Consider the following 17,748-nt stretch of genomic DNA (forward strand, 5'->3'; position numbering starts at 1 on the left):
CTTGGAAATTGTTCTGCTTGCCGATGTTTGAATGCCAAATACATCATCTACAGTTCTAAAATGAATGTTGCAGTTTATATTTAGACAACTTAAAACATTGCCTTCTAAATTACCCCAAATAACCCACAGAAATGTCTAGAAAAACTGATAATAATGGATGTCAAATGTCCTTACCATCAGCTTTCAGATAAGTATAACCTGTACAAGGCATAGAAAGTATTAGGGTCTTACGATGTAAATGCCTGCGCAGTTGCCCAGGCGATAACAATGCACAGCACACACAGATTAATCTCAACTCTTTCAGAGCCTACGATCCCCATTTTAAAGATGGAGACACAAGAGCCAATAATCTTATTTATCTTCAGAGGCAAAATAAATTCAAGTTTTGCTGCTTTCAGAGATACCAATTTGCTTATTCTCTTTGATCAGTTTGGTTTGGACTGATTTATTCTTCTTCCTACTTCCCGGGAGTTTTCAAAAACAAAATAATAAAGACATCTGATATAGAGAGATTCCTTGATAGTCAGGTGCACAATCTCTCTTCTCTGGCTTCTAAGAAGAATCAGGGTTTTAGTCTTTCCTAGCACAGAGCACACACATCACACATAGGGTGGGGTGGGAGTGTATGTAGTGTAAATTCCGTAGAAGAGCTTACTCTTGGGGGACTGATACATAGGAAACTTTAAGCAAGATGATGAAAAAGAGGAAGAATGTTTACACTAAGTGTCCAAAATTAGAGCTGTGTGAATGACAGGAAGAGAGGAGACCTGTAACTTCTAAACTTCAGTCTTTCTTGTCCCACCTTCACAATCTTTGCCTTACTCAAATACCTCCTATATTATTATTCAGTTTTGGTTTTTACCCTATTTTTGCTCAAACAGATTTACTTCAAGAATAAAACTAAGGTTAAAATTGTAAGTTAAAAAAAGCAGCATCCCTTACCATAAACAACTATAACAATAGATATAAAAAGTATTAAACTTTAAAATATCCATCTGCATACAGCTTGAACCATTTTGATTTTCCATCAGCAGAATGCATGCTGCAATTCTGGGAAATGCCGCCCAAATAAAAGAATCCGCATTGTTGAATGGGGATGAAATCACTGAAAATTTCTTGGATATTATCACATGCCAATTAGTTCATAAAATAAACTTCTGGGGGTGCCTGGGTGGCTCAGTCGGTTAGGCGTCTGACTTTGGCTCAGGTCATGATCTCGCAGTTTGTGAGTTCAAGCTCGTGTTAGGCTCTGCACTGACAGCTCAGAGCCTAGAGCCTACTTCAGGTTCTGTGTCTCCCTCTCTCTCTGCCCCTGCCGTGCTCTTTCTCTGTCTTTCAATAATAAATAAACATTTAATTTTTTTTTTTAAATAAACTTCCATATGACTGGTACCTGGATACTTGTATCCACATGTGTGGTGAACAGTCACCTGGCTGATGAGGTTTCAAGCAGGAAGTCCCAGCGGCTCCCCACAGTGTTTCCAGTAGCTTCTGGCAAATGTTTAAAACTCTTTGGCTTGAATTACTTTGGCTGAGTGGTTTCAAACCTTTTAAAGCAGTCAACCTTTTTTTTTTAAATTTTATTCAGATTTAGCAACATTTTAAAGATCAGGAAATGGAAGAGAAAATTTAGATTTTATTTGTACAAATATATTTTAGAGGTTCACTTTGAATAGTCAATCCATGAGAATAATGGACTTTTTCTGATCAACAGTTGCAGTATCACAGTCATCTTATTTTCACTGATTTCTGCATTTTGTTTCAGTTGTGTGGCATTGAAAATATCCTGAACCAAACAGCATGTGACGGTAAATGCTAGGAATGTTTTGCAACTCACGTGGTGGCCTTATACCATTTCTGGGAAGTGAAATACTTGGACTTGTACCTTCAAAGCTAAGACCATTAGCATAGCTGAAAACTGCTCACATTACTTGACAAGTCCTCACTGTTTGGCTAAAAAATACTTTGAAAGATGTTTTTTAGGATACATGGACCCCTATGATTACAGCAGTGTTATTTACAAAAGCCAAGATATGGAAGCAGCCCAGGTGTCCAATGATTGATGAATGGATAAATAAAATGTGATATATAGAGAAAATGCAATATTATTCAGTCTCTAAAAAGGAGGAGATTTTGCTATTGGCAATGGCATGGATGGAGCTAGAGAGGTTATAACACTAAGTGAAATAGGTTAGTCAGAGAAAAACGTACCATAAGATAACACACATATGTGGAAACTAAAAACAAATGAGCAAAGGGGAAAAAAAGAGAGAGACAAACTAAGAAACAGACTCTTAACTATGGAGCACAAACTGATGGTTACTAGAAGGGGGGTGCATGGGGGATGGGTTAAATAGGTGACGAGGATTAAGGAGTGCACCTGCTGTGATGAGTACCAGGAGATGCATGGAACTGTTGAATCACTACACTGTGTACCTAAAACTAATATAACACTGTATATTAACTAACTGGAATTAAAATAAAGACTTACAAAGTAAAATACTGGTGAAGATAACTGACTGAAACACAAAAAAGAAAGCATAAATAATTTATAAGATATTCACATTATAGATTACTTTGTAGCCACAAAATATAAATGATTAAAATGAGGGGCGCCTGGGTGGCTCCATCGGTTAAGCGTCCGACTTCAGCTCAGGTCATGATCTCACTGTCTTCATGAGTTTGAGCCCTACGTCAGGCTCTGTCCGATGGCTCAGAGCCTGGAGCCTACTTCGGATTCTGTGTCTCCCTCTCTCTCTGCCCCTCCCCTGCTCATGCTCTGTCTCTGTCTCTGTCTCAAAAAATTAGTAAACACATTAAAATTTTTTTAAATAAATGAATAAAATGATATTCTGCCATGGAATGATCCCTAAGATATATAATCAAAAAAAAGGCAAGTATCAGAACAATGTATATGGTACAATCTCACTTATGTGCACAAAAAATAGAGTCTGTGAACATGCGTGGTATATAAGAACATGGCTGGTAGAAATAGGCAGAGAGTCCATATTCTAAACCTGGAGTCCATATTCTAAACCTTACTTCTGTAAGGGCCAGACAAATATTTTCAACTTTGTGGCCACCCAGTCTTTAAGAAACAACTATTTAACTATACTGCTGTAACACGAAAGCTATTATAGACAATTATAGCAGGAATACAACTGAAAGGACATGGCTGTGTTCCTGTAAAACTTCGTTTGCAAAAATTCTGTATGATTGATTTGGCCCCTAGGCCAGAGTTTGCCAACCCTAGTCATTTTTTACTCTGTTTGCAGAGTAAGAAGTGAATTATTGCTAAAATCATTTACAAAAAAACATACTAGTGTATTATATATATTTAAAAAATATTAACAAACAGTGCCCAATCCAAAAAAACACAGTTTTTCAACTTTGTCAATCCAAATTACTATAAGATGCTACTTGTTATTTGGTTTAGATGTTCACTGGAAGTTTGTTAGTCAAATTCATGTTACTCTGCATACTTAGCTGAAATTTTGTTTCAATTTCATTGCAGGCTCTTTGGTTGCAGTTGTGAGCATGTTTATACCACAAATCTCTGATAAAAGCGCACTTGATGTTTAAGCTACTACAAGCCTAGTATCTTTGTGATGTACTTAATGCAATTTCTTTATGACAAAAATGCTTCCTAAAAATTCATTTCCATTTTCATTTAAAATAGTATTATTATCACTTTGCTTTCACTTCCATTGATTGTTATGTACCGTTTATTGCTTATGCCAAGTAAAAGTACCAAAGTTTGTGGGCCTTTTAATTGAATGTGATCATATACACTGTGGTGGTAATGTACCCTTATGTGCAATTATCCTATTAAATATACAAAGACATTAAGAGAGAGACAGCACATGAGCCGGGGAGAGGGGCGGAGGGAGGGAAAGAATCTCGAGCAGTACCCAAGCTCAGCACAGAGCCTGACATAGGGCCTGATCCCATGGCCCTGGGATCATGACCTGAGCTGAAACCAAGAATCAGACGCTCAGCTGACCAAACCACCCACATGGCCCATTACATACATTTTTTTAAGTGACCGTTACAAAACTACAGATTTTCCAATTAATGGCACAGTTTTTATTTTTTTTATCTGTGCATACACACACACGTGTGTGTGTGTACGTGTGTGTGTGCATGTGTGTGTGTAGATATGTATAATCTGTCTTTTTATCTATCTACTGAGAAGGAAGAGGAGGATAAGAAACAGGAGGAGGAGAGGAAGTTATTTTGTGGTAGCAGAATTTAATGATTTTAGAGTCATTAATATGACAAAATGTTTTATAGAACACACCTTACCGTGTTTTCATTATAGTTTTTTTTCTTATATTTCCAAAATATGGCAATAATTGGTTTGAACCAAGGTTTCACAGAACCTCTGAAAAATTACAGTTATAACTCAATGGAACAAAGTTTGAAAAATAATGGTTTAGCTGAAGGCCTTTATTTCTTTTAAAATGCAAATACCTCTACTTTCATCTGCAATCAGTCATTTCTACATTAATGTGAGTGAATTTATTAGACATCCTTCTGAGGCTTGGATTTACTTCAGAAGAGAAGGAAGCAAAGATAAACTCAGTAACTGAAAGTAGTGGGGAAGACTGAGTTAATATTAGGGGTAGGCGCACTGAAGAACTACTTGGCCTACTTTACAATTTTGCTTAAAGACCATGGTGTCTATACATAACACGCTTACTTATATTTCCAAAAACAAAACACAAAAGACAAACCCACAAAGAAATTATCTATTGAGTTGGATGAGTGTGAATATGTTTCAGAATTGCATCCAACTGTTCTAAAATGTTCTGCTGGAACAATAATGTAATTAAATGAATTACTTATAATTTTGATCAACTTGAATTAAACCAAGCATAAAATTTCCAACCAGTGAAATTATTAACTGAAGATACTCTGATCCTATGCTGTGAGTGTCCTCAAAGATTGCAAGCAAATTAATTGTGCAGGAGTCCCAGATCATAGACAGCATAACATAGATGAGGATTTAATGCTCTAAAACCTGGTCCCATACCTTTGGTTTATGACAGTTTCAAAATGAAGAAAAAAATAAGTAAACTTTTTCTTAATTTAAACGCTCCTACCAGATAAAATAATCTTTCTTTATTATAAGAATCTAGATATGTATGCTGCCTCTACTCTCTGTCCCCATCAAAAGCATTCTTACACTTTATGAAAACAAACATCCTTCCAATATACTAAAAGTTAGTTTAAATTATAAACTTTTTGCAGAGGCATATCAGAAAAGTTGTTTGTTAATATTTCAAGAAGGTACTTCCTAAAAAGGAAGTTATAGTACTAATTTTTTTGTTTAGTTCTTTACTTACATATTTTCTAAGAGTAAAAAATAATAACTTGGATCTGGGCCAAAGAAATGTTTTCAACTAGAATTACATTTTTCATATTTCAAGCTAAAGTCAAGACTTATAATCATTCTATGTGAAATTGAAAATATATTTAGATTTAAAATACCGATTGACCTAACATTTAATACTATTGTTTTTGTGTCAAGATACTAAAAACAAAATCAAATGATAGAAATATGTACCACTTAGAAAAGGGGTCTACTAAGTAATAACTTTCACTTTTTGAGTACTGAGTACAACATTTACTGTTGTACTGTAAATTGCAGAATGAATCTGCAATCAAATCTTAGAGGCATTTTGAAATACTTTTAGCTATTTTGTTGTCAAATATATCAAAATGGAAAAAAATCTAGATAAAGTTAATAAAAAAGAAATACAGGTTAGTATATTATTTAATATTCAGCTGATAAGGTCATTTTTAATAAGGGAATTGTTCTTGTCTGAAGATTAAACTCAAACAACTTAGCATCATCGGTTTCAAGAGAGGGAACAAAAAAGTTGAGCCAAATCGGTTATGAACATACTTTGGTTACCGCTCATACAATGACCTTCGAAAACACTGATTTCTACTGTTTTTCCCTTTGTGGTGAGAAAAAATGTATTTGAAGTCACAAACCCTACAGGTTTGTAGTTTCTTCTTTCCCGAACTTACGAAAACTTGGCCCTAATAGTTCCACAACACTAAGAAGAAGACAGTGGGAAGAAAGAAGTTCTTGTACAGTTAATGGGCAATGACAGTCTCTGGCAGTATTTCTGGCTGATTTTTCTGTGCTTTATTTCAGGTGTGTATCCTGATAAAAAGCATACAGAGGGGTGAGAGTGAGGCCAGCAGAGGCCAGGGAGGCCAGCGCAATAGGGGTTGTATAGACACTCGTCCCGGTCGAGCACAGTCACGAGTTTGACAAACTTTAACAGCTCGAGAGGTGAATGTAGCTGGCAGCCGAACATTGAGAATAATTCAGATTTCTATCTGGAATATCAACATGCAAAGGACATGTCAAGTATTGGTATGTAGTAACCACATAAATATTGGAAATTATTATAAATATTATATATATATAACTTTTTTAAATTATATGGATTATATTACTAATATATATGTACTCAGTGCTTCCCTATAAAGAGAAGCAGAGATTTTTAAGTCTGATCTTAGTACGGTCCTTGAACTAATTTTAATACGTAGGAGATTTTTTACTAATTTTCTTAGAATATTAACCTTATATTTAAATATAAATACAATATTAATGTCAACAACCCCTAGGGAAATAATTATATCTAATTCCCTTCATTTTATGATTCATATGGTACAAACCTAGTCACTTCTTCTATATGCGTCTCCTCCAAAAAAACACTTTTCTCGATGTTTTCATATAGTTATATTAACTCTGAGTATGAAGCATTTATATTAACTTGGTGTATATTTGCTTGTACTAAATTACATGACTCTTCAGGATTTACCTCTTTAAGATTACCCACATGCTTAAGGGGCTTCAAAAGCTTTTTTGTCATTGACAGGTTGTAATAAGCACTCCTTTCAAGAGAATAGTACCTAATATTTTCTCTGTTAATCTTTGTCACCCTCATGGTCACCATATTCCATATAACATAAGTAACTGCCAGGTACCGAAACTTGAATCAGATACCTGAAGACAAGGAAAGATAAAGCTATTTCCTACCACCATAAAGCCTACCAACCATCTTCACATGTTACTGTGTTACTTATTTTTTAAATATATTTATTTATTTTTCTTGGGTCTATAAGGCTGTAACCTCTCCATATTCTGTCTTTGCTACATTGAGCAAGCCAATATGCTTTCTGATGGCCATCTGAATGCCATCAATGGTATTAATTAGATTCTGGAAACTCAAAGAAATGAACAAAATTACTGAAGCACGATTATGAGAATACTACCAATTTAGTATCTTTGTCTATAAAATCTATCAACAAGAATTAGTTGTCTTGTCCCACAAGACATCGCCACGGAATTGAAAATTCTGGCTGATCAAAAAGGATTTAAATAATATAACAGAAAGTGAATTTAGAATAATAGTCATAAAATTAATCGCTGGGCTTGAAAACAGTATACAGGACAGCAGAGAATCTCTTGCTACAGAGATCAAGGGACTAAGAAACAGTCACGAGGAGCTGAAAAACGCTTTAAACGAAATGCATAACAAAATGGAAACCACCACAGCTCGGCTTGAAGAGGCAGAGGAGAGAATAGGTGAACTAGAAGATAAAGTTATGGAAAAAGAGGAAGCTGAGAAAAAGAGAGATAAAAAAATCCAGGAGTATGAGGGGAAAATTAGAGAATTAAGTGATACACTAAAAAGAAATAATATACGCATAATTGGTATCCCAGAGGAGGAAGAGAGAGGGAAAGGTGCTGAAGGGGTACTTGAAGAAATCATAGCTGAGAACTTCCCTGAACTGGGGAAGGATAAAGGCATTGAAATCCAAGAGGCACAGAGAACTCCCTTCAGACGTAACCTGAATCGATCTTCTGCACGACATATCATAGTGAAACTGGCAAAATACAAGGATAAAGAGAAAATTCTGAAAGCAGCAAGGGGTAAACGTGCCCTCACATATAAAGGGAGACCTATAAGACTCGTGACTGATCTCTCTTTTGAAACTTGGCAGGCCAGAAAGAATTGGCAAGAGATTTTCAGGGTACTAGACAGAAAAAATATGCAGCCAAGAATCCTTTATCCAGCAAGTCTGTCATTTAGAATAGAAGGAGAGATAAAGGTCTTCCCAAACAAACAAAAACTGAAGGAATTTGTCACCACTAAACCAGCCCTACAAGAGATCCTAAGGGGGACCCTGTGAGACAAAGTCCCAGAGACATCACTATAAGCATAAAACATACAGACATCACAATGACTCTAAACCCGTATCTTTCTATAATAACACTGAATGTAAATGGATTAAATGCGCCAACCAAAAGACATAGGGTATCAGAATGGATAAAAAAACAAGACCCATCTATTTGCTGTCTACAAGAGACTCATTTTAGACCTGAGGACACCTTTAGATTGAGAGTGAGGGGATGGAGAACTATTTATCATGCGACTGGAAGCCAAAAGAAAGCTGGAGTAGCCATACTTATATCAGACAAACTAGACTTTAAATTAAAGGCTGTAACAAGAGATGAAGAAGGACATTATATAATAGTTACAGGGTCTATCCATCAGGAAGAGCTAACAATTATCAATGTCTATGCACCGAATACCGGAGCCCCCAAATATATAAAACAATTACTCATAAACATAAGCAACCTTATTGATAAGAATGTGGTAATTGCAGGGGACTTTAATACACCACTTACAGAAATGGATAGATCAACTAGACACACGGTCAATAAAGAAACAAGGGCCCTGAATGAGACATTGGATGAGATGGACTTGACAGATATATTTAGAACTCTGCATCCCAAAGCAACAGAATATACTTTCTTCTCGAGTGCACATGGAACATTCTCCAAGATAGATCATATACTGGGTCACAAAACAGCCCTTCATAAGTTTACAAGAATTGAAATTATACCATGCTTACTTTCAGACCACAATGCCATGAAGCTTGAAATCAACCACAGGAAAAAGTCTGGAAAACCTCCAAAAGCATGGAGGTTAAAGAACACCCTACTAACGAATGAGTGGGTCAACCAGGCAATTAGAGAAGAAATTAAAAAATATATGGAAACAAACGAAAATGAAAATACAACAATCCAAACGCTTTGGGACGCAGCAAAGGCAGTCCTGAGAGGAAAATACATTGCAATCCAGGCCTATCTCAAGAAACAAGAAAAATCCCAAATACAAAATCTAACAGCACACCTAAAGGAACTAGAAGCAGAACAGCAAAGGCAGCCTAAGCCCAGCAGAAGAAGAGAAATAATAAAGATCAGAGCAGAAATAAAGAATATAGAAACTAAAAAAACTGTAGAGCAGATCAACGAAACCAAGAGTTGGTTTTTTGAAAAAATAAACAAAATTGACAAACCTCTAGCCAGGCTTCTCAAAAAGAAAAGGGAGATGACCCAAATAGATAAAATCATGAATGAAAATGGAACTATTACAACCAATCCCTCAGAGATACAAACAATTATCAGGGAATACTATGAAAACTTATATGCCAACAAATTGGACAACCTGGAAGAAATGGACGAATTCCTGAACACCCACACGCTTCCAAAACTCAATCAGGAGGAAATAGAAAGCTTGAACAGACCCATAACCAGCGAAGAAATTGAATCGGTTATCAAAAATCTCCCAACAAATAAGAGTCCAGGACCAGATGGCTTCCCAGGGGAGTTCTACCAGACGTTTAAAGCAGAGATAATACCTATCCTTCTCAAGCTATTCCAAGAAATAGAAAGGGAAGGAAAACTTCCAGACTCATTCTATGAAGCCAGTATTACTTTGATTCCTAAACCAGACAGAGACCCAGTAAAAAAAGAGAACTACAGGCCAATATCCCTGATGAATATGGATGCAAAAATTCTCAATAAGATACTAGCAAATCGAATTCAACGGCATATAAAAAGAATTATTCACCATGATCAAGTGGGATTCATTCCTGGGATGCAGGGCTGGTTCAACATTCGCAAATCAATCAACGTGATACATCACATTAACAAAAAAAGAGAGAAGAACCATATGATCCTGTCAATCGATGCAGAAAAGGCCTTCGACAAAATCCAGCACCCTTTCTTAATAAAAACCCTTGAGAAAGTCGGGATAGAAGGAACATACTTAAAGATCATAAAAGCCATTTATGAAAAGCCCACAGCTAACATCATCCTCAACGGGGAAAAACTGAGAGCTTTTTCCCTGAGATCAGGAACACGACAAGGATGCCCACTCTCACCGCTGCTGTTTAACATAGTGCTGGAAGTTCTAGCATCAGCAATCAGACAACAAAAGGAAATCAAAGGCATCAAAATTGGCAAAGATGAAGTCAAGCTTTCGCTTTTTGCAGATGACATGATATTATACATGGAAAATCCGATAGACTCCACCAAAAGTCTGCTAGAACTGATACAGGAATTCAGCAAAGTTGCAGGCTACAAAATCAATGTACAGAAATCAGTTGCATTCTTATACACTAACAATGAAGCAACAGAAAGACAAATAAAGAAACTGATCCCATTCACAATTGCACCAAGAAGCATAAAATACCTAGGAATAAATCTAACCAAAGATGTAAAGGATCTGTATGCTGAAAACTATAGAAAGCTTCTGAAGGAAATTGAAGAAGATTTAAAGAAATGGAAAGACATTCCCTGCTCATGGATTGGAAAAATAAATATTGTCAAAATGTCAATACTACCCAAAGCTATCTACACATTCAATGCAATCCCAATCAAAATTGCACCAGCATTCTTCTCGAAACTAGAACAAGCAATCCTAAAATTCATATGGAACCACAAAAGGCCCCGAATAGCCAAAGGAATTTTGAAGAAGAAGACCAAAGCAGGAGGCATCACAATCCCAGACTTTAGCCTCTACTACAAAGCTGTCATCATCAAGACAGCATGGTATTGGCACCAAAACAGACACATCGACCAATGGAATAGAATAGAAACCCCAGAACTAGACCCACAAACGTATGGCCAACTCATCTTTGACAAAGCAGGAAAGAACATCCAATGGAAAAAAGACAGCCTCTTTAACAAATGGTGCTGGGAGAACTGGACAGCAACATGCAGAAGGTTGAAACTAGACCACTTTCTCACACCATTCACAAAAATAAACTCAAAATGGATAAAGGACCTAAATGTGAGACAGGAAACCATCAAAACCTTAGAGGAGAAAGCAGGAAAAGACCTCTCTGACCTCAGCCGTAGCAATCTCTTACTCGACACATCCCCAAAGGCAAGGGAATTAAAAGCAAAGGTGAATTACTGGGACCTTATGAAGATAAAAAGCTTCTGCACAGCAAAGGAAACAACCAACAAAACTAAAAGGCAACCAACGGAATGGGAAAAGATATTTGCAAATGACATATCGGACAAAGGGCTAGTATCCAAAATCTATAAAGAGCTCACCAAACTCCACACCCGAAAAACAAATAACCCAGTGAAGAAATGGGCAGAAAACATGAATAGACACTTCTCTAAAGAAGACATCCGGATGGCCAACAGACACATGAAAAGATGTTCAGCGTCGCTCCTTATCAGGGAAATACAAATCAAAACCACACTCAGATATCACCTCACGCCAGTCAGAGTGGCCAAAATGAACAAATCAGGAGACTATAGATGCTGGAGAGGATGTGGAGAAACGGGAACCCTCTTGCACTGTTGGTGGGAATGCAAATTGGTGCAGCCGCTCTGGAAAGCAGTGTGGAGGTTCCTCAGAAAATTAAAAATAGACCTACCCTATGACCCAGCAATAGCACTGCTAGGAATTTATCCAAGGGATACAGGAGCACTGATGCATAGGGCCACTTGTACCCCAATGTTCATAGCAGCACTCTCAACAATAGCCAAATTATGGAAAGAGCCTAAATGTCCATCAACTGATGAATGGATAAAGAAATTGTGGTTTATATACACAATGGAATATTACATGGCAATGAGAAAAAATGAAATATGGCCTTTTGTAGCAACGTGGATGGAACTGGAGAGTGTGATGCTAAGTGAAATAAGCCATACAGAGAAAGACAGATACCATATGGTCTCACTCTTATGTGGATCCTGAGAAACTTAACAGGAACCCATGGGGGAGGGGAAGGAAAAAAAAAAAAAAAAAGAGGTTAGAAAGGGAGAGAGCCAAAGCATAAGAGACTGTTAAAAACTGAGAACAAACTGAGGGTTGATGGGGGGTGGGAGGGAGGAGAGGGTGGGTGATGGGTATTGAGGAGGGCACCTTTTGGGATGAGCACTGGGTGTTGTATGGAAACCAATTTGTCAATAAATTTCACAAAAAAAAAAAAAAAAAAAAAAAAAAAAAAAAAAAAAGAAAATTCTGATCCACAAGTATTCTACCCCATCTTTTTTAAGTCTTTTATGATCTGTTTCCCAGGTCTCCCAACTGTTGTCATAAAATTTCTGGAAAAATAACAGCAGCTAACCAAAAATTTTTGTGGGATATTTAAACATGTCATTCATTATAGAGCAACACCTAAATGTAAGATAGCTTGGATGTCATAGCCTGACTGAACAAAGCCAAAAATAAAAAATCTTGTAACACAATGTTAGAAAAGCCTTAACAAGGCTCTTGTTATAACAACTCAAACATCTTGACTAAGATGACCACATTTCAGAACTTAATGTGCAATATATCCTATAATCTTATCCACTTAATACCCACATGTATTCAATTTTCTGCAGGGAAGGAGAATAAAAAAAAAATGAGATCCAAAGAAGGAAAAAAAATCCATGAAAAATACAACCAGTGTATATGTGATTTTAGAATATATTATAACTTAATTACACATACATATCTGATAGTATGAAAAATATAACTGCATATATATGTAGACTACAGTGCAATGGAAAAGTCTTTAATTTTAACGTAGCCTCAAAAGCAGGTTAAGAAGCAAGTTAACACAATTAAATGAGAGAAAACTAACCTTGACTTGCAAACTTCAACTCCTTAGCATCTGTGAGTGTAGTCCTTTTGTCAGACCCTTTTTTCTCTATTCGGCGGTGGCTTCGTCTTTTCTTAGACTCTCCCCAAAGATTGGATCCACCATGCATGCTCGGTATATTCAAAATAGCAATTCCTTCCAGAGAGATGTTTATTAAATCTATTTGTACTCCATCACACTGATCAGTAAAAAGAACAAAGGAAAAAAAACCAGTAAGATATTTGATCATCCTTTCCTTGATTTCTTCTTTTGCACTTCCTTATCTTTCAGTAGCAGCTTTTAAGTCCACAATCTTGTCGTATTTAAATAAACCATTCAAGAACACTTAAATGACTACGCTAAATGTCAATATGAAAGGTAAAGGAGACATTAACATTAACCAGCTATCAATTAAACATATCTTTAAACATGATCAAATTAAATCATCCGTCTATCTTTATTTACAGAAACCCATTGGGAAGGACACACATTAGTGTCTGTATGTCCAGCTAGAAATTTCCGACGTGTTGCAAAGAAGTTGAGTCTAGGAAACCTGGTCAACACTCAGGCAGAAATTTTTTTTAAATGTTTATTTATTTTTGAGAGAAAGAGAGAGAGAGACAGAACATAAATGGGGTAAGCGCAGAGAGAGAGGGAGACACAGAATCCGAAGCAGGCTCCAGACTCTGAGCTGCCAGCACAGAGCCCCATGTGGGACTTGAACTCACGAGTCAGGCAGAACTTTTTGTGACTGCCTCCTACTTAGAACACGCTGCAAGCCACTATTGAAGGAAAATAGGGAAGCAATTCATATTTGTGATCTCACTTGGTTGATCAGAGAAAGAAGCAGCTTAATAGACTTTGGGGGGAAAAAAAAGTAAAAAAAAAAACAGCAGTTCAGAGACCTGAATTACGTCACAGGGGCCAAGAATGATTTCTGGCACTAGATTAAGTTCCAAGCACAGTGTCAAAAGGCAATGAGAGGCACTGTTGTCCGAAGGAATATGGAAGAGCAGGACCAGGCAGGCTGAGTGAGAGCAATGCCAAGAACAGCAGTAAAAGCAATCTCCAACCCACCATTACTTTATAGCTGCTTTAACAACAAATGGAAGAATAAAAATAATTAATCAGCCACAGTTTTTTGTTCACCTGGTGACAAAACAACCCTTTTGATTATGAAAAATATGAAACTTGCTAACAGACCAGGCTCTGTGATATTCAGAGTGGTCACTTTTTAATTCTTTGATTTTTCTGTTCATTTTTACTGAGGGACACATGTGGAGAGTGGCAAGGCCATGGTGTATTTTTGGAATTATTATTTATTTGTTCGTTCACTTTGAGGTTTCTAAAATGGCACTTACTGTGAATTTATCCCAGATACTGTTTTCCCTTCATCAGCTGATATGAGCTGATATGAGAAGAGATGCAAATATGTAACACTTTGTTTTACAAAGAACTTTGTTAGGGATATGCATTTCATAAACTGAAGTCTATCTGCAGTGGGGCTGTTTTATTCGCCACCCGTTATTTCAGAAACAAACAACACCGATACTGACTTCATCTGTCTCTCATGGAAAGGATGAATTTTTGAACCTAGAAGAGATAATGCTCCACCTAAATGAAAAGACAAAAAAACAAACAAGAAATCTCTCTTTTTTCCACATTTGTGTCTTCTTGCCGAATCTAATCCTGCATCTTGTTCGCTAAAATATAAAAACTGTGAAATAAAGCAACACATCTTGAGTCTACTTGGCAGGGCTAGAAACAAATTCTAGCGAAGGTGCCAAGTTTTCATTCAATTTGTTTCAAAGGGGGTGAAACCAAGGTCTGGATGATGCCTTTTTTCCCCCCTAGAAACAAGCGATTTTTTTTTCCTCCTTTTCATGTATTAAATTAAGATGATTTCTTTTTACTAAAGAATTCTGCTCATGTGTATACTCACTTACTGCTATATATTCTAGATAAACAGATATTAATTTCATAATTAAAAGTAATCTTGTGTAAATACCCTGCAGGCCTCAATGAATCAAACACATACTGTGTGTCAGCCCTCCCACTGTCTTCAAGTGGAATGTACTGGCTGGATAATTAGATAGTACATATTTTTTAACCTTATTTGCATGCATATTATATCTTTTGCACACTGACAAGCAGCAGTAACAACAAAAGTCAGATTACCACAGGGAATTCCCACAAAGAAGTCTTCATTCCTTATAATTTGCAGCCTAAATTAAAATAATTTGATCTTTGACAAGGATGAAATGTCAAGCAGAAGGGGGTCCTCTACAAGCCACGGCCTGTGGCTTCTGAAATCTGCCTAATTTATGTCAGTCACTTCTTAATACATATTTAAGTATTACACGAAAAAGATGATAAATATGCAATCTGACACCTTTGGTATTTCCCTGCTGTTAATTTATAAAGGTCTGGCTTTCCCCAAACTGACTAAAATCATTTAAATAACAGAAGAATTGTGAAATAAGCTAGAGTTAGGGCCTGGCTTCCATTTTCACTCAATATTGAACACAGCAGGTAGTACACTAAGACAATTATTTGACTAGGCCTTAGAACCCCACTGTGACAAGTTACTTTCAGAATTAGTGAAGGAGTATTCCTTTGTTCATCTGCAGAAAAGGAGAGCGGTTGCAAACAGGCTTTTTTGTTTTAATTGAACTAGGGGAGTTACATGTGACAATTGAAAAATACCAGTGTATACTGTTATTCATGTTTTCACTTTTCCAAGTCTCGTCACGTGTAGTTTCAAGGAAACAGAGCAAGCAGCTTTCGGAAAAATGAAAAAAAAAAAAAAATCCTCAAGGAGTCCCATAGCAGGACTAATGAAGAACATGGAGTTTTCTATGAGAGCAGGACAATGTACTTACATAAATTGCTATTTATTAATGATTTGTTTCCACTAGTTCTTGACCCCGGGTTACCTTCCTCTGTTTGCTTTAACATTTTGTTCATTAGTCTGGAAAATTTCGGTGCTAGTTCAGATGGAGACCAGGAATTGTAGCACACCAATTGAGTGCATGGAAATAAAAGCTGACGTGAAGGCTATGAAATATAAACAACTTATAATACTGTGTCACATAATATTTTCATCCGCTTTGAAGATTTATGATTCTTAAAAAGGTAGCTACAGAGGAAAAGAATATAAAAGCTTAAAAGCTAACAGCCTCAGTTAGTCAATAAATCCTGAATATTTTTATTATGTAGAAAAAAGGTCGTTAACATATAGTACTATGGGAGCTATTTGCAGACTGTGATGCTATGAGGCCACTGTCCATTCTTTTCAGTTTTAATTTGGAAGATCTTATTCCAGACACAAATTTACCTAAAAGAAACGAAGATGGTTTAATTTTTTTTCTGCCCGTGTAGTTTAATCCTTGCTTACAAACATACCTTGCACCAAACTATGCAGAGATGTTAAAGACAAACTTTTATAAATAAATGTATTGTTTGAGATTCAGTTAACATGTCATTTGATAGGAAAATTCAGAATGTGAGGAACTTAGGAGAGTTGTAAGTGTGGATAGATTTGATGAGATATAATTAATGATACCCTGTAAATATTTTTCCATAGGGAGTCTAATTCTTTGCCCAGGTCAAATAAAAATTATCCATAATTTGATTTAATCAAGCATACAGACATTGCTTTGTTCATTATATAAAGTAGCCTGGAGTAAAATAGCTTATGTGTACTTTTAGAAGAGTTTCTTCAAATTCATATGGATTCGTAACACCCAATTATGTATGTATTTGCAGAGAACAACAACAGCAAATCCACTAATTAAAACACACCAGTACAGGGGTGCCTGGGTGGCTCAACTGGTTCAGCATCCAACTTTGGCTCAGGTCATGATTTCACGGTTTGTGAGTTCGAGTCCCATGGAGTCTGCTTCGGATTCTGTGTCTCCCTCTCCCTCTCGTGCCATGTCTCTCTGTGTCTCTCAGACATAAAAAAAAAAAAACACTAAAAATTTTTTTAAATAAAATTTAAAAAAATTAAAAAAATAAAACACTCCTGTACACATAAATGGCCTAACAGCATCTCTCCTGATGTATGAAGGCTGGGGTATTCTATATTTTCCCGTGGGTAAGCTCATTGTTTTTTGAAATGCATTTTATGACTTCTATCTACAAAAGACAGTGTGGTATAGGGGCCCAGGGCATGCCTTTTAAGTAATTTTAGTATTAGCTGGCAGTCCAGTGGTAGTGATAGAAGTCTTGATTGTGGATAATCGCAAGCTGACTTTCAGAGAAGAATGGGAGCTGGTAGGCAAGCGAGAGAAAGATGGAGGCAAACCCGAAAACAGGAAAATTTGAGGCCTGTACCACGCATGCACACACCCAGTTGCTAAACATGTTGATGATAATATCGCTGGCTCAAGATATCCAGCATTAGCCATAAGTATCAGCAGAAAATCAGTTGAGTTTTACATATTTTTCTTTTTTGATAGATACTGTGAAGGCTAAAAAATTATTGCTGGGATATTAGAATTCTTACCAGAAGTTATCTCATTAAAAATAACTTCTGCTAAACAGAAGAGAATATTCATTCATGTCTTGGTCATTCACTCTGTTTTTACTTGTCTCATTTCCTCTTCATTCTCCTAAGAAAAATTATGATGTTTTATCTTAATAAAATAACACTACGTCCCACCCCTACCACATTTCTTACTCTCTTCTGGAATAAGAAGTTGTTTATGTTTTGGATTTAACGAGTCCAATTTTTGTTTTTAGTGACATTTGTTGAGGTCCACACTTTTATAGTCTCCT

At 36.4% G+C, this 17,748-nt stretch overlaps 1 protein-coding gene across 6 annotated transcripts in view; it reads right to left on the reverse strand.

Annotated features, from left to right (window-relative positions):
• The window catches only part of DGKB (diacylglycerol kinase beta), a 667,308-nt gene that overhangs the window by 175,741 nt on the left and 473,819 nt on the right, over window positions 1-17,748 (reverse strand). For all 6 annotated transcript variants that reach the window (XM_047848700.1, XM_047848697.1, XM_047848698.1 and 3 more), the window contains one exon: window positions 12,970-13,165. In XM_047848700.1, the coding sequence (XP_047704656.1) occupies window positions 12,970-13,165 (196 nt within the window). The remainder of the gene's footprint in view (window positions 1-12,969; window positions 13,166-17,748) is intronic.

This window comes from Prionailurus viverrinus, chromosome A2, assembly GCF_022837055.1.
Source record: "Prionailurus viverrinus isolate Anna chromosome A2, UM_Priviv_1.0, whole genome shotgun sequence".
Taxonomy (NCBI): Eukaryota; Metazoa; Chordata; class Mammalia; order Carnivora; family Felidae; genus Prionailurus; species Prionailurus viverrinus.